Source organism: Molothrus aeneus, chromosome 9 (assembly GCF_037042795.1).
Source record: "Molothrus aeneus isolate 106 chromosome 9, BPBGC_Maene_1.0, whole genome shotgun sequence".
Lineage (NCBI taxonomy): Eukaryota > Metazoa > Chordata > Aves > Passeriformes > Icteridae > Molothrus > Molothrus aeneus.
The window spans coordinates 6,442,921-6,467,558 of NC_089654.1; the positions used below are offsets into that span (position 1 = coordinate 6,442,921).

Sequence of the window (24,638 nt, forward strand, 5' to 3'; positions counted from 1 at the left end):
TACAACGATAACTTAGAAATGGTTTTAACATATATATTAATTGGAGTGGATTTTCTTTTGTTTCAGACAAAATTACAAGAATTACTCCATGGAAACAAGGACACATTTCAGAATTCAAGCTGCCCTGCACCAAGCCAAATCCGCCCCAGAAAATGGAATGCACTGTGGAGCCTCGGCAGTGTCGTAACTTTTTCTTCTTTGATGTTCTGTTTGTTGAAAACTTTGGTGCAGAAAATTACTGACACTTTAGAATTATTTTTCCTTTTCTTTCAAGTCAGTGAAAAACCAAATAACTTAAAATTTCAAAGGTGATGCATAAAACATTAATCTAGTGTAATAACATGGCAAAAAATCTCTCAAACCAACCATAACCCTGAAAACTATTGTTTTTCCAACAGTGGCTTTGTGACACTTGCACACACCTCCATCTGTGTAATTAATTTTTCAATTGTGTGCCTTTTTCTTGCATTTGCAACATTATGTTGTAGCTTGCTTAGTGAAAGGGGAACATTTGAAAAAACAAACCAAACAGCAACACTTTAAGATTTCCAGATTTAATCTGTTAGTTCTAAATGTTTGTTTGCATCCATACTGCTAGCAGCTGAGAAGGAAGCATTGCTTTTTCCCAGTACCTGCTTAGTTGGAATGGTGGGAGAAAATCTCACAGCAGGGAGGAGCTCTGGATCCTGGGCATGTCTAGTTGTGCTTAGGAAGCTTCTCTTTACCAGAAGAGAAGCTATTCTCTTCCCATTTTTGCTTCTGTAAGAACCCTGCTGGTGAAAAGAATGGTCTCCCTTATGCAAGTACCTTGACTTTTTCTTGAGTTTGGTTTTCCTGTCAAGTCTGCTGCTTGTAGCAGCTGAATTAATTTACTGAGGATTGCAAGGGGAAAGGTGGTGATGGCATAAAACTGCATCACTTCTTCTTTGACAATGGGAGGTTCTTAGGAAATGTCTTTTGTCAGAATGAACATGATCTGAAGCTTATGTCAAATTGAAAGCACAAGTCCTTGAAGGTCATTTAGGAGATGGCAACACTGCAGTGGCTGGAGCAACCCAGGAGTGGCTGTGACAGTGCAGCTCTTCCTGCAGTGGCTGCTCTTAGGATTCCCAAGCTGAGATGTCCCTGTTGCACAGGGCTGATGTTCCCTGTGGGAGGAAGCTGGGGCTGGAGCAGGCTCCCTCAGCACAAAGGACAAAGCCCTTTATCTTTCTGCTCTTTATTGATCTTTTGGGAGGTTTTCTGTGTCAGGGTCTTTGAGAACAGAGCAGTGAGCTGGGTCTGCTTTCCAATGCTGCCATGGAATCCCTGCTTGCTAGAAAACTGCTGAAGTCAGTGGTACCACAGCTTTGCCTCGTGTTTGCTTTCTCCAGGCTAGCTCCATGTCTGCATGCCTCTGGGGTTTTGGGGCACACTTCTACCTCCCTTTTGAAAGAGCTTCTTCCCCATTACCCATTCTGATGGGTGGAGATGGGAGGTCTTCTGACAGCCCTTTCTCTCCAATGGAGATGTTTGTCAGGAAGATTCATATCTATGTACCTCACAGTGCATATCCTTTCTAAAGTGATTGTTCCCAGCAGAAGAGAAAATTGACAGTTTATAGCTCTGCTTTTGCCTCCTCAAAGGAAATAAAATTGTTTTATAACTGAAGATTAATATGCAAGGAGACAGAACCACCAGTTCCTCAACATGGAGAACTTGCATTGTCTTAAAAATAGATGCCCTTTATAAAAGTCTTTGCAAGTTAAAAATCATAGATGAAGAATGCATTTTTTAAAGTGACTTTCTCAGATAAATTCAGTTCTGATAAATTTCTCGATTCAGATAAAATTCAATACAAACAGTTATGCTATTTACATGCTGCACATCAAAACTTCAGTGTAAAAATTCAGTCATTCTTTGTATAGAATAAAAAAGTTTCTTGTTCTACTTCATGCATATAACGCCTCTTCTTCCAGTTGTGTCCTTTTCAAATATTTTGGCAGCCTTAGCATCTTCTAAGCAAGTAATGCCACGTGAAAAATTAGCATAAATTGTACTTTGCAGAAAGTGAACAATCCTTCTGAGTGTAGATTCATTTCTCATCTTTGAAATTTCACCCACAACTTGCTTTTGCCTGATCTTAGATAGAATACAAAAGGATGTACTGTGTGATACTCAGCCAGCTTCCCTGATGCTTTGCAGCAATGAAAATACCAAGATTTTCCTAAGGTTTTCATAACCTTCCTTAGATTTTCAGAGTCATCTCCAAACACCAGCACCAGTCACACTGTGGACCTGATGTCCAGCTTCAGCTGAGTGCTTTGTAGTTCACTGTGATGTTTGACTCCTTGGCTCCCAATTTGCTCCCAAGCCATAGCAAATAATCACCTTCCTTATGCAGTGAGGATTTATGGACTGTAATAATATGGATTCACTTGAGGAGAAGATGAATGGAAGGTCTTGTACATTGTCACTGTGTAAGTTTTTTGATGTGTTACATTTGCAATTGCCCAACATCTCTCTGCTCATCAGTTCCTTCCTTTTGGTGCTCCTCCATGGCAGGGATCCACACTCCATGGGGTCAGTCTGGGCTGGAAGGTTGATGCTGGGCTGGTTTTTCTACTGCTCCTCCAGCAGCTGTGTGTGGTGCCTGGAGCAGCTCTGCAGGACAGTAAATTGCTTCATCAGTCTGGAGTCCCAAATGCAGTGAATCAGGGGAAGCACAAAGGTGTGAGCTCTCCCCTCAGGGTACTCAGCAGAAAATAGCAGATATTGTCATTGAATTGCACAGCAGAGACTGAAGCTTGGGCCAAGATTCAGGAGATGCAGATGGGTATAGTCCACACCTCAACTGCAGAAAGAGCAGTTCCTTCTGCATTCAAACACTGTCAGCTGGAACTGTCTGAGCAGTGCTTGAGAAACCCACTCTGTGCACCAGCTTTAGCCAAAAACTGCTGCAATCAGCTCTTGCCCATCCTCAGCAAAGCCAGAGATCTTACCCAAAGACAAAAATTACTAACTCAGACAGCAGAAGTTTTCTGCACTTGGTAGGACTTTCATCATAAAATCCACAAACTTGATTTCTTCTTCTGTGTCCTTTTTTAAACTAGGAAGTGTTCTCCTGCAGTAACCAGGGAGGGGTAGAAACTCCTCCTCAGTTTCCTGGATGTCTGCAGCAGCAGCCATGGTGGCCCATGGGACAATGCTGTCACCTGAAAGTGGTGCTGGCAGGAAGGGCAAGGCAGTGGAAGGGGCATCCCTTTAGCATGAGCTCAGTGATGTGGAATCCCTGAGTGCAAGGGAACTGAGGGAGGAGAGGCAGCTCCTGCTGAGGCCCGGTCAGGTGCAATTGCATCAGCTCCCAGCTCTTGTGAGTAACACGAGATTGGATACAAACTGTGGGGTGAGGGATGTTGGGCTGGAGCTCAACCTGGACACAGCTTTTCTGGATGGCTAGAAGAGAATTTGATGAAGTCACAACCACGATAGTGTGATCTGGAAACACACATTTAAGATTGCTCAACTCCACCTGTGTCATAGGAGACTGCTTTGCTTGCAGTTCAGTTGCCATGCACAGCTCACAGGTGCCATCGGGGAGGGGTGGAATAGGGACTGTCCCCTCCTGACTGTGCCTGGCCTCAGGCTGTTTACATCTCAAAGCTTGGCTTAGGAAACAGCATTTTATGAAATACAGCAGCGTAGAACAGGATCATATCAAACATTTCCTCCCATTTCACACTGGTTTTGGCATTAAATTCTGTATTGAGTGCTTTTGTATTTTTAGTTATCTGTGGCCTGGGTCCAAGACTAAAAGCTTGCTAAAGGCTCACAGGCTGACAGCTTGTGTGCCTCTGGCCCAACAAAGGCACCAAGTAATGCTTCTCCATGTGAGACAAACTTTCCTACAGGTCAGTTCCAGAATGCAAAAAGCACTCCCAAGAGTTTAAATACAACACTCAGCCTCCAGTTCCAGCTGCAAGATGCATTTCTTTGCCTTTTCAAGCATAAAAACACAGCAGCAAAGCAAATGTATATGAAATGACCAAAACAATGCATTCAACACCGTTCCCCCTCTGGGAGGAAGAGGAGAAGATAAAGAGGTGAGTCATGTTGTTTACTGCTCTACAGGAAAATGGGTAATGGTTGGCAACATCACTGATGAATGAGACTGGGCAACCTGAACAGGCTAGAAAAGAACTTGCTTCTTTTCTCATTATGTTCTGCAAATACATTTTGGTGGCAGGTGATGTGCAAAGCGTGTACCAGCAAGTGTTTAATTGAATGATTTGTCATCATAGAATATTTTTTAAAGATGCTATCTAGGTTTGCTTCAGGTGTTTTAAAAAAAATATCCAAGTACTTTCTTTTAAGGACATGCCCAGTCAATCCCTGTCTCCAAGATTTATGAATAGCAATAGGATTAATAAATACCTGCATTGCACTGTGGTAAAGTTCTGCATAGTGTTTGCTCAAATTCAGTCATGGCTCTGTAGAACTGGGCTGTGCTCCATTATCTTCTGTGGTTTTTTTAAACCTCAGGACCTACTTATTTTCATTGCTGGCTAAGCATAGGCAAAATGTTTATTTAGAATTATGCATTGCAGGGAAATCTACTTGCTTTCTCTCTCCTTGGCTGTTTTACAGGAAGAATACAAAATAGAGCAGTTGTAACCCCCTGCATGCTCTTTTTATGGGCTGATTCAATGTTAAAAAAGGCAAAGAAAAGTTTATCTTCTGCTAGCAAAGTACAGGAACAGCACTTTCAGGCCTGTGGCCTAAAAGTAACGTAGGTGATGTGGAGGAAAGAGAAGATAGGCAGAAGCTGCAGTACTCTGGACAGTTTTGCTCTTCCTGTTCTTTCATCCTGCAGTGCACAGGGTGTGAAGGTAAGAACAACATCCTTGGTGCTGGAGCTGTGTGGGATGTTTGTCTGCAGCGCTGCAGCCCCGGGCCATGCTTGGTGTCAGCTGTGGCACAGGGGCAGTCCCAGGAGGAGCTGGTGCTCTGTCAGTGTGGTGCTTTCCCTGTTGTTCTGGGGAAGGTGCTGCTGTGAGATGCCTGCAGCTGCCTCTGCTCTGCAGATGTGGCACAGGAACTGTATCTCAGTGGAGTTCTGTAAATCATTCTGGGGAGTGAAGCAAGGCTGTTAACTCCAGAGGATCCTAGAATTACATGGCTCATGTTCAGGGTCATCTTCATGTGGGTACAGCACTGCTCTCACCACCACTAAGGCTGTGCAGCTGCAGAGGTTTTTAGATGCAAACATCAGGGCCAGTTACAGTTTTGATATTTCAGTCAGATACGATATCAGGTTGGAAGGAACCTCAAGGATTATCTGGCCCAACCTTTCTTGCCAGAGGCAGAGGCTAGGCAAGGTGGCCCTGCACCCTGTAAGCTGAATCTTAGAAGTATCCAGTGCTGGGAGAGGTAACATTGCTTGGGGAGATTATTCCAATGTCTCATACAATTTTGTGAAAAATTTGATTTGCCTTTCATTCTTATGGCTTGTGGATACCAAAGTCAGGTTTCCATTCAGTGATGCTGGCTGGGCTCATCACTGATGCAAACAAATGTTGGTATTTCTAAGGAACAGCAGGAATTCCATGCACAGTGTCTTTGCTACAGCTCTGCTGTTGTCTGATCTGTCACACACACACATACATAAAGAAAAGCATATATAAATATACATAAAACATCTATGTATGTATGTATACTCACACACAGAGGTAACAGGTTCTGGAGCCAAAGCTTTTTGAAAAGTTAACTGCTTCAACTATTTATTAAATTCGGTACTTAGAAAAGGCAAGATACTTTAAAAAGAAAAGAAAGCTTTGGTGGTGGCTGAGGAAAATGCAGAGGTTAAAAGCCTTTACTAATGGTTTGCAGTAGATCACACTGCAGGACTGGGCAGTTTGCAGCCTTCTAGAAGATGAAATCCCAAGGCAAACAGGCAATCTAGCAAGAGCCCTTCAGTGGAGTAACCTCACAAAAATGCAGTTTTATGCTCTAGATTTGAAGGCATCATTTTTCACTCTGGACTAGCAGCTCTGCCTCAGTGGGACAGTGCCTGGGATGGCTCTGTCCTGCTCAGAAAAGAGATTTGGAGTGATTCATCCTTTCCCTCCTTGACTTCTTGCCTTGTCTTCCTCCCTCAATCTGCTTCCCCAGCGTGAATCCTGCATTACACAGGCAGCTCCTGCTAACGTGGCAGAAGTGTGGGCAAAAGAGGCTGGAAAGGAGAAGTTTGTCTGTCATGGTGCAGCGAGAGCCCTGGCAAAAGAGCAGCCAGGGAGCAGAGTGAGGCTGGGAAAGGGCTCAGTGTGGGCAGCCAGGGCCTGTGCAGTGTGTGTGGTGAATCCAACATTTACTGCTGTGTGCAGAGCTCTTGAAATGCCTTTTTGGAAAGAAAGAGGAATGTTTTGTAGGGGTTGGTGCTGCAAAGAGCAGGTTTGTTAAGCTTCTGCTGCTTGTTTTCCAGAGGACAGAGAAGGGCTGGGGGCTCTCTCTGTGCGGCTGGGCCCCTCTTGCTGAGCAAGCAAATACCTCGGTGCTGTGGGAGCACAGAAAGGGCTCTGCACAAAGGATTTCTTCATTATAAACTCCTCTCTGCAGCTTTTACTTAGCAAAGTGTCAGAGCAGAGTGGATGTTGTAATGAATCAGTTGCTAGTGTGAAAGTACAGTTATTTCTTCTGCTTAAATCAAAAAGATGCTTTAGCAGAGTGCATTTAGACTGTTCTCTTTATCACAAAGCATTAACTTTGCATTTCATACCAAGAATTCCAAAGCCCAGAACTCTTATCCCAGAACAGGTTTAAATGCAAGATAATCTGCAAAGGATGGTTAGCATAAATTATATTCTTCAAAGTTAAATGCTATATCAAAGGAAAAGTTAATCTTTGAAGCTAATTTTTATTCTGGGTATTAAGTCAAGAAGGGTTCTTCTGAACAGATTTTATTCATGTGTTTTATAGGTTGTCAATTAGAATGTATGTTTTTATTAAAAATGTGGTATCTGTAACAAACTGTTACAGATTTGTAACTGTTTGTAATCAAGCAGCATCCACATTTTTTCCTGAGTCATTTTAATCCAGGATTTAACTGCTGAGAGACCCTGGATGTTTAGTTTCAGCCATCTTGTTATTTATTTCACTGGCAGTCTGACTCAAAAGAATTTTCATCTTTACCACAATTGCACAAGGACAGGAAATGTCGAAGTCCTGAAACTGTGGCAACTGAAGTAAATTCAGGTATTTCATAATCCCTCAGCCCAGAAATGTACCCTTCTGCCACTGAAAAGGGAGCCTGTCAGCCTTCCAAGCATGGAACTGCTTTCAGCCCTGGGAAGCTGCAAGACCATAAGAGCTTTTAAACCCTTATGTGGCTCATGTTCCTGAGAAAGAAATGCTCTGGGCTGGGTTTGTTTGTTTATGTATGATTCTCCCCCAGATTCACATAATGAACTGGCAACAGTAGTAAGGATTACCATCCTTAGAAGTAAAATGATTAAAGTGGTAATTCCTGTACCATGCAAGAATTTTTAAGCATGAAGGTCTGTACAAAACTGAGCATTCCTTACTTGTCATTACATCTCTGGCTGCAGGTTTGTCAGAGTTTCCCTGTCATGCAGGAGACAAAATCCATTTCCTACTCTCATCTGCAAGTGGAACCCCAGCACATCCTTGCTGTGCAGGTGCTGCCCTCCCTCCCTGCAGTTTCTGTGCAGGGGACAGCAGTGATGTGGTGGCACTGACCTGGGGCCTGGGGGTTTCACAGCCCCTGTCCCTTGTGCTGCTGAAATGGGGCCTGGTGATCCCTGAGCCCAGCTGGGGCTGTGCCCGGGCTGCTGTGCCACTTCCAGCCCTAAATTACAAATGCCATCACTGCAGGCAGTGTTTTCATCCACGGCACAGGCCCTAGGAAAATGCTTCAAAGCAACAGCTCTTGAGGCTGTCAAGCACCCCCACACTCGGGTACCTGCACACAGTGGCTCTAAGAGAAGAGTTTTGTTTGTTTTTTCCTTCAAACTGCTTTGCAGACATTTTTCTCTGGGCCTGCCCAGCCTGGCATAAGAAGGACTTTGGGTGAACAGGTCCAGGTGAGCCAGAGCCAACTCCTTCCCCTCAGCCAGCTGCAGGAGACTCCAGCTGGGAATAGCTGTGCTGTGCTGGATTGTCTTAATGTGTTTGAAGTGCAAGTAATTGTTAGACACCTCTAGGACAGGAGGTAAATACATCTTCATCTTATAGATGGTAGAAATAAAACACAGATGTGGTTCTACAATTAGCTAAATTCCAGGTTATGCATTATTTTACATTAAATTTAGATCAATTCTTCTTTGCATTTGAAATAGAAAGCACCCAGAACAGTATTGTACCTATACACTTGAAAAATAATTTGATTTATTTGTTATATTTACACATCTGTTTTTAAGCTAAAATTTGAACTTTTTTGGAATGGTCTTGTGTCATCAGCTCCAGTTTTAGCCCTTCACACGTTTTGCTATTTAACAAGTATTTTAATAAAAGTAATTTCTTCCCTTAACCCAGTCAGTATCAGTGTTAGACATTCAGCTGCGCAGGTGTCAGCTGCCTAGGAAAGCATTCAGCTCAGTAATCCATCACTTCCTACTTCTTTTAAATCTTTCTTAATCAAGTCTTGTATTAAATAAAGATTAATACCACCATGACAACACTGTTTTTTTCAAATTGTTCATTTGCCAGTTTTAACAAGATAAAGAAATGAATACTTAATGTGGACATTGTTTTACCAAAAAAAAAAAAAAAAAAAAAAAAACCCAACCCCTGAAACAAACAGACAAAAAGGAGGACACAAAGGAACACACATGGAATGATGAAAAGGAACAATGATATTGCACAACTTCAGGTCTCTCTTCCGAGATTTGGATCCATGTAATTAGGTATGTATGAATTCAGCAAAACGTTGTGTCCAGATAAATGTGTGGCCATTTGAGTGAATCTAGAACTGCAGAGTGTTTTCAGTTCCTTTTGACTGCTCCTTGGAGCTCTTCTCTAAGGGAGCAGGGTGCTGTCAGCTGCAGGAATAACAAACAAATGTTGACTCTCCATTGTGCTGACCAGTTACCCATAACCCACAGAATTACAATTCTCCTCTACTGCAAATGCACTAAAAGTCCTCAAAGGACCTGGGTCTTTAAACACAACTTCTTGTATCAAGAACTCAAACTACATCTGAAACACAATCAAAGAATATCCCCCAATTTGCTGTGGTTAACTTGAGATTGTGTTTCATTTCATGAGACCAGGGCTTCTCACTGTGTCAGGGTGGCACTGAATGCACAGAAGTCACAGAAGGTAGATCAAGGGAGTGAGGGAGAAGAAAAAAGGAGAAAATCATGCTAAGTGGAAAAAGGTCTTTACAGCTACAATCTTTGCTGAAGCCTCTCTTAATAAGCACGTTCTGTTTGCTACAAAAATCAGGGAATTGTGTCATTCTGGCTATAGCAGGACTGTTTGCCCCTCCACTGCTACCCTGACACTCTGTGTTTATATAAACTTTGCATTTATGTGCAGAACAAAGTCTATTTTTCTCCTCTCTGCATTCATTCCTGTTTGGTGGACTGATGTGCCAGCCAGCAGGGCTCAACAGATACATTTAATACAGGAGACTGAGATACAGTATGTTTATTCTTAACTTCTGATAACCTAAGAACTACAAGAACGAGAGATGCAGTATCCATTTGCTATTATCCAAGACAACCATTTTAGGGAGAAAAAAATAGAATAAGTGATCAATGCTAACACTAGATTAGTTCCAAATATTTTTTTTTTCCAGTTATGGCAGCTTAACTATTTATTGTTCATCTGGCCCACTTTTAATCTGATCAAGTTAAAGGTCACATATTAAAGTTTAAGGACTGTTATTTCATCAAAACCGAAGGAAGTTATAAAAAAACCCCCATGAAACCAGAGGACTTGTGTCATCTCTTCATAATCTGCATCACTTGTAGAAAAGGGATAATGCATCTCAGTTTGCTTATAAGCTAGGAGATCACTTTGAAGTCTGCATATTCCTAACTGCAAACAAAATATAGCACTTTTAACAGGTTATAAATAAACTGGTTTTCAAGCATAGAGCCAGCCCAACAATAACAATACACTATTAAAAAGACCTAAGGCAATGAATTCCATCTCCAATGGAAAAAAAAAAAAAGAAAAAGAAAAAGAACTGTGCAAACAAGCTTAAAACTATTTCTTTGTGCCAGTGTTATAAAATGTAGATTTCAATAAAGCCTTGACCCAAATGCCAGGACTTGTGAAAAGAATCAGAACAAAACTGGTTACTTTATTTAGGAAAAAAATACTCTTATCTTGCTGCTAATAAAATTGGATACACGCAGTTTAAACATTTACAGTTGCTGTAACACTTTACACAATTCCTATATATGGGTGTAAGAACAAACATTAAAAGACAATGGTGGGTCAAGGCTTTACATTAAAAATAACAACCTACTTTTCTATAGTCTCTAAAATACTATGTTTTCCAATATTTGCAGCCATTCAGGAATATTTATTTATTTATTTATTAGGAAATGTATACTTTGTGCATGATCTTAATTCCTAATTCCTGGCTCTTTGGGCTGAATGACAAAAGGATCAAACCCATTGAAGTGGATGGTCTCCTCGAAGGTTCAGTAGAGAAACCCTGGCTCAGTTAGTCTCATATGATGAAAGCAGTGCTGCATCCACTGGCTCCATGCAGGATGGACAGGTAAAGGATCTCATCAACCAGTCATCTATACAGTCCAGGTGGTAAATGTGCATGCACGGCAGAAATCGGATAGGGTCCCCATAAACAAAGTCCATCATACAAATGACACATCTGGAGAGGAAAAATAAAATATTAAGCTTGCTGTTACCAACCTGGAAATTAAAAACAGTATAATATCTATTCCTGGATGCTTTTAGTATTTGTAGATACTTGTGTAAGGTAAAGGAAAGAGCCTCAGATGCATGGAGTGGCTTGGGTTAAAGGGATCTTGGAGCCCACAGAGTTCCAACCCTCTGCCCTCGGCAGGGATGCTACTCCCCACATCAGCCTTCTTTTTAAAAAAGCTCCATTAAATCACAGTCCCCGAGAAGAAGGCAAACCCAGGTTTCCCAGGGTAGCATCCCAAACCATGGGCACAGCCACATCCCTTCCCTCTGTCCCAGGACTTACTCTCGGATCTTCTTCTCGGAGCCGTCCCTGCCGGGGTCGTAGACGCCCTTGGGCAGGTGCTGGATGAGGCCGATGCGCTGCGCGATCCGGATCTGCTCCTCCTCCGTCAGCTGCGTGGCCAGACGAGTCTGGCTGGGCGTGGGGTGATACACAGGGACAGGCACCTGCTCCTGGAAGCAAAATGTGGCCATGAAAAACCACCCAGAGCTCTCCCAGCCTTCCGCAGCACAGTGCAGTTCACAGCCCTACAAATATTTGTATGAACTCCCACTCCTACTTGGCAGTTTTGGGGCTATAATTGTAATGGGAACAGGATAGAGAATTGAGGGCAGTATTTGAGCAAGGAGCTGCTCGTGGCTGTTCTCTGCAAAAGCTTTTGATCTCCAGGAATTGTTCATACAGGAGACACGTGGACAAGAAACTCCACAAGCCAGCAGACAAATGAACCTTACAGGCACCTGGTGAAGGGCTAAGGTACAGAACTGAGCACTGTAAGGGCTTAGGGAGAGCCCCCAGCATCTGCAAATCTGAAAGTAGAGTCTATAAATTTTATCTTCTTTTTGCATTAAGGAAGAATTCTCTGGGAAAATGAGGATACTCTCAAAAATTTACTCTCAAAATTTTTAGAGAGGAAGGTTTTACTTCCTCTGCAATAACTAAAATGTATGTGAATTGTTTTGGGCCACACAAGCTTAAATCTAGAACTGCAAATTTAATTTTCATGTGTTAAAAGAATGTAACCTGGACAGCACAAACAACAGCTTAAGTAAGTAATCCAACTTTTGTGTTTCTTCTCATACACTAATATGACTTTACAAGTTCTCCCAAGCTGGATTCAACTATGGATATGTTTGAGGTATATATTTTCAAAATAAATACAGGAAACATACAGCCATTATGCTATATAGTCCTTCCTTAACCACATTCTGAGAAGCTTCTTTTCAATATTAATGAACTTTAGATCAGATATTTTCACTAACATTTATATTAACATGGTATTTAATTTACTTGCTTTTAAAGCATTTTTGGGTACATAAACACCAGTTTTGAACAGGATACACTATTAGGACAGTATTGGCCAGTAGCCATAAATCTGCTATTATCAGGGAGGCAATTTCTTGCAAGAGACCCATTTTAATGGTTCTTCCTAAACAGCAGAAAAAAATTAAACTTATAGATGTGTCTGAAAATAAACCTGCTGCATCAGACACAAAATGCACAGAATCATCTGTTTGGCAAATGCCAAATTTGCTGTTTTAGAGGACGCTGGTGGAAGCTGAGCCCAGGGCAGGTGTGCGCAGCTGAGGCAGCACAGGTCACCTCCCACATGTAACACTGCATTTGTCAAACCCAGTAAAGCTCTTCTCCTTTCACTGCCAGGAATCACAGCACGTGGACAGCCAGACAGGACTCCTGGAAGGCTGGGAGAAAGCTGTCCCAGGATTGAGCAGCTCTTGCTGGTGCCACCCAGCAGCAGAAGCCTTGATGGTGAGAAATGCTAATTACAGACACAAGTCTGCCTGGCAATTCTTCATTGAACACAGTGCCTGCCACTGGCAATTCAGCTGTGGGGTAAAATTCAGAGTCATCTCTTAATTTAGCTAGCCTAAGATCTCCCCCTCTCATTTCCTGGCAGGACTCAGAGGAATTATGAGAAGGTTCAAAAGACAGAATGCCAGGGGTTCTCCAAGTGATTAATTTCCTTACTACTCTGAATCATATTTCACAGAATCACAGAATTCTTTTGGATTAGCTGCCTTTTAGTGTTTTAAATTATCTAAAGCATTCTCTAATCATCCTTTGGACAGAGAAAAGCACCAGCTGAACCTAGGGCAGGCCTGTCAGATAGAACAGTACTCAGAAAGTGACTGCAACCTTTGGTGCCAGCAAAATAAAGCATTTCTGACAAATGCTGCAGATCCTCTGCACTGAACACTTCAGCTCGAAGCACAGCCTGGTCCTGGTTTTATGTTTCAAGAACTTAACACCACAAACTATCAGTAACTTTTTTTCCCCAAGGCTTTGCTGGACTTCTTTGAACAGGTTATTGAAGCAATAGCAGGACATTACTGCTACCTCCTTCACTGGTTACACAGATGTAGAGAACAATCAGCACTGGAGAGGGATGTACCCTCCTTCCCATCTAGGAAAAGAGGAGGAGCAGTACAACAAACCACAGGCACAGCACAGGCTGGTCCCAACATGGGCAGGAGGAGGGGAGGGAGCTGAACTTAATACAGCTCCCACGGCTGAAGCCATGGCTGCAAGTGATAATGCAGAAATTCAATGAAAGGCAAAAACAGGAGGACAAAAGATCCAAGAAATCCTCAAAATGTCTGAAAGTAGCAATGAAAACTGACGGTGAATGTCTGTAGCAGAGGAACAGCAAACTGATGATCTCAGCAAAAATGATACAACAAAAAGAAACTACAGTTTAAGTAAGAATCTGCTGTGAGTTAGAACAGTCACATTTGGACAACTCTGAATTGAGCAACAGTCACACACTGCCCAGTCAACAACTGCTTTGGATAAGTTTTGGACAGGAAATCAACACAACTTTTAAACCGGCTTTTAATAGGCCAGACAAGAACAAAACCTCATTCCTTGTTCTAATATTCTACAGGCACTTGTGAGTGACCACTGAGGGACCCTGCAGCTGGAGAAGCCACTTGTGCATTATTGCAGTGCCCCTCTCCCCTGGGTGTCACCTTCCCTGCACAGGGGCTGGGCACCCCCGGCGTGCCAAGCACACCAATGCTTTCCAAGCACACCGATGCTTTCCCGACTCTGGGCTGGATGGAAACTCCTCCCTTTGGCAGCCAGGCTCAGGTTCCCTCCCGGCACAGCCACCCCGACGCGTCTGACACAGCCCATTAAGGCAGGAATTTACAGTCGCCAGCTGGGGGCTTCTACAATTTCACATTCTAGACAAGAACCTCTTGTCAGAGGAGTAACCGGGTGAAAATGGTGCTGTCTTTCACCACGACATCCTCACACTGGTGAATGCAGAGAGCTGGGGTTGGTGTGGCTGTTGTGAAAAATGCAGAACAAATTACTGTAAATAACCCACAGAGACCACTCGATCCCCGGGCACTGAACACCCTGCCTGGTGGCACTTTGATCTTTGATCACTCCCTCCCGACTGCTGCTAAAAGCCTGCCCAAACCGAGCCCTGCACATCAATGTACCAGGGAAATGAACAACACAGCCACACACGTTGCAGCGTCACATTATAGGGTACATCAGCACTGACCCTTTCAAACCAGCCCTTGCCCCTCCAACAGCTAAAAAGAAAAGGTGTGTTCATACCTGTACGATTCTAAAGCTATCTGGAACTACTTATTCATGAGAGTCTGAGAGCCCAGGTTTCTCTGAGTGCAAAATGACATCCCCAGCTCCCTCAGGAGACCCTGCCCAGCACCCCTGAGCGGAGCTGGGCTCCTGCCCCTGGCAGCCCCTTGGGCACACACCCAGCTGGCCCAGCCCGCAGCCACGCGGCAGCTCCAGCCCTGCACTTCTCCCCATCCCAATCTCTGCAGAGATTTTGGGAGTTAAAACACCCAACAATAACTCCAAGCTGCTGGTCCTGTGTGGGTTTATCACCCCTTTGCCAATCCTTCACAGTTTATAAAAGCTGCTTTCACTGACCAAGGTCCTGCTCCTCCAGGGTGGGTGTTCAAGCGAGTCGAGATTTCACTCAGCTCACATTTGTAGCCAGGGGTCCCCTGACATGGGTGTATATAAAAAAGATTGTATTACCCAGGTAATTATTATTTTACTCCAAAGACAAGCATGAATTTATTGCTCTGGTGTCTCACATTTCTCTTATCGACCATGGAAAATGTTTTTGCAGACAAAATTACAAAATACTGAACTTCTAGCCAAAGTCTGTGTTATTTATCATTTGATAAAGATGTAAGGCACTTCGAACTAAGATGAAATTTCATGCTAACTTTATTACTTCGTGCAAAAACCCCTAGAAAAGGCCAAAACAAATAATCAAATCCACATATCACTGTCAGGCAATGAAATAAAAATCACTTTCTGGCACTTAATTTGCTTTAGTCAATTATTTTTCCCCATAAGAATTTAGTAATGATGAAACACCTCAGATGCCCATAATCCTGGAGACACATAACTTTCTCTTTGTTCACAAAGTCAGTGGTATCAGCACAAGTTTCCCTGGCTTTCTGTGCACAGAAATCATTCACTCCCAATGTTTATTCAGCCCTTAAAAACAGCAGCATTAATTCAGACTCAAGGACTACAGCAGTGTTTGTGTCTCCATCTCACCCCAGCTCCTCCTCCTCTTGGGGGAAAAAAAAAAATCAGAGGGCATCTGGAGGTCTGCATTTCTCACTCCTAATGAAAAAAAAAAAAAAAACCATTTTCACACATGGCCTAAAAGGTCCAGAAACTTTCTACAAAAAGATTTCCAAGCACACTTTGGATTCTTGACTAGAAAAACAAGGTTTCAACAAGCATGGTTTTTAGTTAGAAACTTCCTCATCAATGCAACTTACTTTAGTAACTTATGCTGTTGTAAATCTGCTTTTCTCTTGTTTTACAGCCTTTTTGTCTTGTTTCTGCAAGTACCATGAATTTGTAATACTCTGAAAACAGGTCAGTGGTAGATCAGAAACTCTTAATCCCTGGATAAAGATTATTTTAAGATCCCTCTACGCCACATATCAGCAGTATGTTATCAGGGCTTTTGATTGTTGTTTTTATAATTGCACCAACATGCCCAAATTATCCTTTCATGATGGTCAAAGGTGAGATGAATAATTCCTAACACCGAATAGTTCAAGGTTAAAGCCTCACTGCTGTCCCTGAGATCCTGTCTACAGCTCCTGCTTTCCTCTACTGATTGCTCTGCCATGTTTCCATCTTGAAAATTTCTTCCTCACCTAATCCAGTGCTCTCTGTGTGTCTCATATGAATTTGCATTTTATCACCAGATCAACGGTGTATCTGTTAATTCAGTCCAACAGAGGAGACAAACACCTCCCTAACTATGTTATCCTCCATCTTTTTCACACTTTTTAAACCAGCAGCTGTAGCGCTTACGCTCCTTGCGGTCGCTGCCTAATTAATGAATGCAAATATAACAGTTCCATTTGCATTTCCCCAGCTGTTCCCACAGCTCTGCTCTGAAATCCCTTCGACTTGCAAATGTCCTGCCTGGAGCAGGATGTCTGAAGGCAGCTGCCCTGGTTCACACACAGCAGCCCCAGTGCAGCACTCATCACCCCTGCACACAGCTCAGCCTGGCTGCTCCCCAGCTTTCTCACCTCTAAGGAGGGCAGGGAGCTCAAATAACTCACCTAAATATGAACAACCCCACTTTATAAATGCAAAGTCAGGAGGTGAGAAAAAAAAATTGCGCTCTTCGAGGTCTGTTTCAAAAATTCCTGCTGAATTTGATGAAATTTTCTCTTCTCACCACTTTTATTACAAAGAACTTGCTGGGATGATGGTCCAGGGACCTTTTCTGTGAATGTCATTCTGATCAGGGTGAAAAAACTCAAAACTCCATCCATATGTGAATACACATTCTGAAATAATATCCTCCCCCAAGACACATTAGTGTAAAACCACGTGCCATTATAATGTGCATTATAGAGCAACTACAGCTTACTTTAATAATCCTTAGTATATTATGAGCAGCCTGCCAAGTATAAAAGCCTTTTTCTGCCCTACAGAAGAGAGCAGTTAATTTATAAAGGTGAATAGCAATTGCTATAAAACATCATGTAATGAAATTGTTACCCAATTTTTTTATATTTCTGCTTACAAGCAGTCACTCAGTATGAGTGACTGAAAAGTTCTTCTGAAAGAAAAGTTCTTCCGAAAGAAAAATCCCCTCACGTCCCCTCTCCCTTTTGGAGGGGACATTTGGGACACACAGATCAGACACATGTGCACACACACTTCCCACCATGGTGCTCCTAAGGAAAGATTACTAAGAATTCTGGCATTGTAGGAAATGGGCACTGCAAATATAGTTGGTAATTAATACAACAGACCGAGGAACCACTCTGCACACAGGAGAGGAACCTGCAGGATCTGTGCTGTGTTTCTCCAGCTGTTGACTCCAGTTGAGAAGCAACACCCATTTTGAATCATGGATCACACTTCAGAGAGGTGTTTTTTGGTGAAAGCCGTGGTGGTTCTGCAGAGATGGCACAGCCTCATTCACACTATAACCAAAACTGTAAAACTGTCTTGTGCATTCTTCACAATTATTCCACTGAAATGACTGAGAAATAAATGAATCTGAAGACTTGGAAAAGAGTAGCAACCATGAAAGAAAGTGACTCCTGACTGCTGACTCTTAAAATATCACCTGTCCCTGAGCTCAGCTTTGCTACCAAAAATAGGGCTGGGACAGAAAGAGGAGGTACAAAGTAGATGTATCCTGCCTGCTGCTTTCCTAGACAGTGACAAGGGCTGTGAGAAAAGGACTTTCAAGTTTCATCCCTGTGCTGTCACACAAACCCAAAAAGGCTACCAACTACTGCCAAGACAAACAGTTGGCAGTGCCCGTGCAGCCTGGCCAGAGAAAACCCAGCCTCACCTGGCAGATGGAAATCACCTGCAGCTCTGCAGAGTCACCTGCTCTGAAATTTGATTAACCATCAAGGCAAACCTAAATACAAAAGACTAGCAAGAAAGAGTTGTAGGGGAAAAGCAGTAATTAAAAAGCAGTAATTACTCCCTGGAAGCACAATCTCCTGACACAGCCAGTTTTTACATTTCCAGGCTGCACAGCAGGTTTCTCTGACTCAAGGGCGTCAACACTGGCTACTGATGATTCCACTTGCTGATTTCTTGTTCACCAGCTTTGTGTCAGTTTTAGGTGTCCTTGTTCCTTTCTCCAGAGATCCCATCAAACACCAGAGTGTGAATTTTTTCAGGAAAGTCAGTAACTTATACACAAACATGTCCCAGACCAGTAAATTGCTCACCAGAGAATTGATTCTTTCCCTCCAGACAACCTCACTGACAGCTCAACTTACAGCATCAGGCCACAACTTCTGAGAGATAGCAAAGCCCTCTTGTTACAGCTCCCAGCGTGTTTATTTTAATAGGCTTCTTTTTCTATTGAGAAGGAAAAGATACATAAACAATTTATAAAAATTCACACTTTTCTGTCAGGCTGCTGCAGTGAGAAAAGCCAGGAAAGAACAGTTGCACCTAAACATTAAATTAAGGACACTCAGGCACAAAATGCAGCCTCTTGAGACTGGTAAACCCCAGGGACTACAAAGCAAAGCAGCTGGCCAGGGAGAAAGTCTAACAGGAAGGGCCAGCAACCAATTCTGCAGCTGGTGGTGGAAAAACAGCACGTGAATGTGGATCACCCTGCCCCATAAGCAACCCTACATGAGTGTGACTGGTACATGTTCTCTGCCACTTATGCCAAGTGGTTCTTTGCAGAAACCCCTCCATAGGCCTGACAAGAGCAGTTATTACAGTGCTATGGCTGCATTAAACACAGCACTTGTGCTTCAAGTGAGATGGCTGCTGGAAAACTGAGAAGTAGATTAAGCAGCAAATAAAAGCCTGAAGTTTTTAGGGAAAGAAAACAGTTCTGAGGTGGAAAAGGCTGAAAACAAATACCCCAGACTGTCTCCTCTGCTGAAAGGTGAAGTGAACCTACCAAGTGCCACTCACTTCTTGCTGTGGAACTGCTGGGTAGCAGGAAGCAAAAATTAAAAAGAACACCCCAAACAAAGGAATGGAGTTAACTTGTTTTTTGGAGGCTGCATTCAAGCACAAGAGAGGGGGGAAGCTATGATGGAAAAGGTGACAGAACACGAGCAGTCCACAGAGACATCACAGAATAGTTCACACTTCCTCTAGAGATGTTTGCTTTCTGCAAAGGGTAAATATCAGTCAGTGCAACTTGTTCACAGTATAAATCGAAGGGGTAACAGCTAAAAAATGGCCGTATTGATCATCCTGGGAACAAACAGAGTCTGCAGGCAGCCGTGCCTCTCTCCGAGCCAGGCCCTGGGTGCAGCCGCGCTCAGGCTTTGCTCACAGCCTGCCCTGCTCCCTGATGTGGGCACGTGGGACCTGTCCTGGACAGCCCAAGCCACCCGAGGCTGTGACTGCCACCCGAGGCTGTGACTCACCCCCGGGCACACAAAGCTCACACGTGCTTCTGCCACCCCAGACATGGCCTGGCCCAGAGCTCCCAGCATTGCACCACTCTGACAAGTGTGTGCACGTCCTCTGTGGGAAGGGCTGGGGATGGATCACTGCACAGGCATTCCCAGGGAGGAGTACAGGGATAGAAGGGACTTCAGGTGGGGAATGTAAGGCACCAAGAGTGAGCAGCAGTGCACACCGTGCCCTGAACTGCTACTGAACCCACAGACTCAGTGCAGCTGGGTAAGCACATGCAGCCCCTACTCATGGTGCCATTTCAGGGAATTTGGGGATTAGGGCACAGCTGAGTGCAGCTGGTCTAGAACAGCACTGCCTCAGGACTGTGGGTGCTGCCACGTCCCTTGCAATGGCTCCAAGGACACTGCTCTGACTTCCCCTCACAGAAAGCAAACAAGCCATGGCCACTGCCAGTGAGATCTCTGCAGCTGCTGGGAAAGCTGGGGACAGGCACACAAGAGGAAAATGGGAGGAGTGCCCCTGTTGGGACTCAAGCCAATCGTGAAAACCTGACTCCAAACACTTAAAAAATAGCAGTGTTAAAATATATCTTCTGGGAAGAATTAGGTCAGCTTGATGGCAATTCTAAGAACAAAACAGCCCTTCTGAGGACTTCAGGAACAAGATAGCAAAATTATGGAAATTGGTTCTAATTAGCCAAGAGAACAGACTGGGGACAAGGGGCCAAGCCAGAGAGTTAACATGAAAATGCACATAAGCTGAAGGCACGAGCAGTCAATCCATCAGGGGAGACATAAATACAGGCTGTACTTCAGTATGTAAACAGACATGTATATGTGTGTATTTAAGGGTGCTAGTCTGAACTCATGAGAACATCACAGCACATAGCAGAGAAATATTATGCAGAACTAGGAAAGGATTTTAGAAAAAGATTGAGTAGGATATCAAAGGATCGGAGAAATCAAGTGACAAATTATCTCATCTCTAGGCTGAGCGTTACTGTTCAACACATGACAAGCACCCTCCTTGGGCAAAGAGGACTCTCCAGAATGCAGTTTAACAGCCTTGCCTAAAGCTCCTTTCCACAGACATCCAAAAGCATCCTGTCAAGGACCACAGGTCCTCCTTCATCAGGTTCCTAAAACAGGACTTGAACAGACACAACAGTCCCAGCCAGACTGAGAACATCACCCTTACGTAAAGTCCCTGTGAGGTGTCAGTTCAGCTTCAGCTAAGAGGTAACACAGGTAACACAAACAAACAGGCACAGCAGCAGCTCCTTCAGACCATCTGCCCCTCATTCATGCACTGTCCTAGCCCATGACACAAAATGCCTTTTTGTAGCCACCCAGCTGGAAGCAAGCACCAAAGAGAGGTCTGAAAGAGGACACAGCTGTTCTTTTTATAGTCTGTTACCTCACCAAAATACACAGAAGAGGCAACACAGGAGAGGGCTGCTGCAAACCTTGACAGGGACCTTCCCCTTGCTGGGGCCCAGCTGATGAGGCCAAGCTGTGCCAGAGCCTGGGAAGGTGGGACAGCAATGGCTCCCCCAGCAAGGGAAGCCAAGCAGAAACCTGAGCAACATTTTTCCATCAGTACAAGCAGCAAACAGGGACTCTGCAGTGCAGGATTCTCACACACTGCAAACCTCTGCCACACCTGACAGAAGAATTTTCCATCAGGCCTCACAGCAAACAGGGACTCAGGAGAATGGGAATCTCATGCAGTAAAAAGCTCTGGCACAGCATAAGGAAAGGAGAGAAAACAGATTGCTCTACTAAGGATAAATGACTTGGGGGGGAAAAAGGGGCAGCAGTTCACACACTATTGCAGAAGAGCTTCAAAAAGCAGATGGGGCTGGTGATGAGCTGGGTCTGTGTAACTACAGAGCAGGGAAACCTGCAGCAGAGATACTGCTGGTGTGGGGCACCTGCTGTGAGCCTGTGTCAGTGAGGCAGCCCATGACAGCAGGGTTTGTTCCAAAATCCAGGAATCTGTCCTATACTTCACTGCATCATAACTTTGTACTCAATTTGAAATATTTTAATTGCCTTTTTAACAAAGCCATCCTCAATTACGAATGCTTGCTCAAGCAGAAAGCTGCCACACCTTAGCAGTTTGATGGTACACTCAGCTCCACAGGCCTTTTTATTTTCTAATTGGCATCTGAATTTCCAATAGACAGTGGATACCCCTGAGATCAAGGTGTGTGAGAAGCCTCAGTGCAGCAGGGGACGGTGCACAGGCGGCCAGGAGGCTTCCTGAGGCCAGTTAAAGGATACATGAAGGCTGCATTTTGCAGCAGCATAACCACAGCTTTTTTGGGGTTTTTTTTAAGCATGTTTGTGCATAAGCCTGCAGGAAAGCCTCAGATACACCTGCCATGCACTGGGGCACCCCAAGCACAGCCCAAGTCTCTGTGCGCTGCTGGTGGTGAGGGGGCTTGGGGAAGTTGTCCCTACCACCCACCCAGCCACCAGATCCTGGGAAACTGCCTGGGGTTTTCTGTGATTTCAGCCACATCTTCAGGCTGGAACTGGGGTTTGAATTGATGCCAGCAGCACCCTGAACTGCTGGGCTGTGCACAAGTGGCACAGCTCAGGGCACTCCATAGTCTGGACATTGACGCTTCCCCCAGGCGCCCACTCGCTGCCATCTCCCACTTCAGGGAGAATGAGCACACACAAAAAATGTGATCTATTTGTTTAGCATCATTTGATAATGACATTAATTATTTCATCTCTGAGTTAATAAGCAGCAGCTGTAAATAGCCACAGGCACAGAGACAGCCTATCAGCTCATCTCAGTCATTTATTAATCTTAAAGGAATGTCCCAGGCATTAAATGAATATTTCTAAATCTCTTGGGTTGTTAGGCTTTGTTTTAAAGCAGTTCTCTATTTATAAGCAAATAATGACTGCATGACTATCAAGGCACACTAAAGCCTGACAGAGCTCCACTTCTCGATGCAGTATTAGCAGTGAACACAAGGGCAATGTTTCTATTTTTTCCAGCTAAGTCTTGTCCTCGCAAGCAATGACTCTGCGTTTTCAGCTCGCAGGGCACCAATCCAAGTGTGATCTCATGCAACTGTCAAACCTCTCCTAACAGAAAAAAAGCCTGTGCCAAGAACAGGTAGAGAAATCATAAATAGCTCTCTCAGGAGTTGGTTATACAAGTGAAATATTTCCAGAACACATTTTTCCTACTATTCTGAAGTTTTAATTGCACAGAGACAGTTCAATGGGCACCTGGTCATCCCTTTAATGTGTCACCAGACAACACGGATTCATTTCACTGCTATGTATGAAACAGCCAGTTGCTGGTGCAAGCAGGACAAATTGTAAACGTTCAGCTTCACAGATAAATAAGGTACAACCTCTACCACTAACTGTACATGCAAACACCTGGCTAATCAGCCTTTTCAATCTACGGCATAGTAGTGGGGCTTTTTACCCTCATCTTTGGATCTTGTCTGGGCTGGTTTCACACCAAAAATACCCATGTCCGTTTCAGCACAGGTGCTTTCAGAATAGGAGGTTTGAAGGAGGAACTGAAGCAGGTCCAAGGTTTTGCAAAGGTGAGTGGGGAGATGAGGAGCACAGAGCCCAACCAGCCTCTGCAGCTCCCATTTCATCTTGTTCAGCTGCAATGGGATGAAGAAAAACCCCTGTTTTGTCAGACCATTCCCCTGCTTACACCCACTGTCATGGAGGACAGGGCTTTGTTTACATGCAACTGCCTTTCTGAAGGAAAACTTGGGAGTTTCCACAATGGATTCATCTGCATGGACCAATAAAATCTACCAATGTCCCCACTACAGCCCCAGTAGCACACTTAGTAAGGATTTCAAATACTACCAGGGACATGGCACTTGAGCACGTACTTAAGTACTTGCCTGAATTATGGCTAAGGCTGCCACAAAATCTCAGAAGAACAGAAAACTGTTTGAGAGGAGGGACATGAGAACAGAGGAGTAATTTTTCCGAATATGGACTGACTGGTTGGAAGACAAAGCCCCATTTCACCCTGACACACCCACATGAGGGCAGCTGCAAAGCCTGGAGATTTCCAGCCTCAGCTCATCCATACGCAACAATCCGTCGTTCACGTTGTGTGAGGAACATCAGAAACCCTGAACACTAAACACAGTGACATACAGGAGGCAGTTTTACAGCTGGAGTTGAGAAAGTCTCATGGAAATACAAAATTTGTCTGTGCAAATTTAAAAGCTCTAATTTACCAAGAACATTTACACACACATACAAGGATACAGCTCGGGTCCTGTACTGAAGCATTGCTCCACCACTCTGGGTGAGGTTCATGCTACTTTTGCTGTCCCCCTGAGTCAGAAATGAGAGCCCAATGTCATGAACATTATGCTACCAACACTCTCAGGCTTTATGAAAATATAAAGAAACACTCGTACTCACTGTATGCTCCTGCATTAATGTTTAGGGTGGAATAACCATGTCCTGCTGCAACCTACACGCTCACTAAAATAAGTTTTGTCAGTTTATACTCACACAGACAAACTGCAGTCACGACAAAACACCAGAATGGAGTAACACTGAGCTTTTTTGGGAGGTAAAAAAAGAAAAATACACACAGCCCCAGCAAAACAGCTATCAAGAAAACCTGTGAGTTCTTTACATTTAATTTACGACATTTAGTCTGGACATCTAGAGTTGTTACCTTGGGAGTTATTAGGGTGTAACTACAGAGGTAACTGTAGTACCTAGATAAGCCCCAAGAGAAAAAGCAGCTTACTGCTCAAACTTCATAGGCAGAAATATCATCACTCAATGACTATGAAACATTTTATTTAACTGTCTAGACTTTCTAGCTCACCCTTTGATCCCTGAATGGAGCCCTCTCCAAGAGGCAGAGGGTGCAGCCTGGGAAGCAGATGGCCTTTAGTGCCACTCCTGCAAGGCTACAGCACTAAACTCTGTCTCCTCGTGCAGGCAAGTGAAGTCAGGGAATGTGCTTCCCTGGGAACACCAGGAGGTTTGCTGAACCAAACAGGCAAAGTGACAAGATGAACCTGAATTCCTGTCTTTGAATGGGATACCACCTTTCTTATGGGTGAATCTCCAGTGCAGTAAAGATTTGAGTAGAAATTACTGCAGCAAACAATTTTTTGTTCTGTCACTTGTTTTTAATCACACAGTAGAAACGGAAATAAACTGATCCTTCTGGGAGAAGGGCAGCTCTGTGTTCTTCCTTGGGGGCAGAAAATGATTGGCATGGCCTTCTCCATGAACTTTGGCAAAAAGGAGTCCAATGTTCATCAAATGAAGTCTGCTGAATA

At 43.8% G+C, this 24,638-nt stretch overlaps 2 protein-coding genes across 3 annotated transcripts in view; one reads left to right on the forward strand and one right to left on the reverse strand.

Moving 5' to 3' along the window:
- Positions 1–1,929, forward strand: part of TTC39A (tetratricopeptide repeat domain 39A) — a 44,416-nt gene extending 42,487 nt beyond the window's left edge. For both annotated transcript variants that reach the window (XM_066556075.1, XM_066556074.1), the window contains exon 18: positions 67–1,929. In XM_066556075.1, coding sequence (XP_066412172.1) covers positions 67–187 — 121 coding nt within the window. In that variant the 3' untranslated portion in view covers positions 188–1,929. The remainder of the gene's footprint in view (positions 1–66) is intronic.
- A 6,899-nt stretch (positions 1,930–8,828) lies between these two features.
- Positions 8,829–24,638, reverse strand: part of RNF11 (ring finger protein 11) — a 31,132-nt gene continuing 15,322 nt past the window's right edge. Inside the window, exons 2-4 of the mRNA XM_066556076.1 lie at positions 11,183–11,352; positions 10,624–10,843; positions 8,829–9,035 (exon numbers count right to left, since the gene is read on the reverse strand). Coding sequence (XP_066412173.1) covers positions 10,672–10,843; positions 11,183–11,352 — 342 coding nt within the window. The 3' untranslated portion in view covers positions 8,829–9,035; positions 10,624–10,671. The remainder of the gene's footprint in view (positions 9,036–10,623; positions 10,844–11,182; positions 11,353–24,638) is intronic.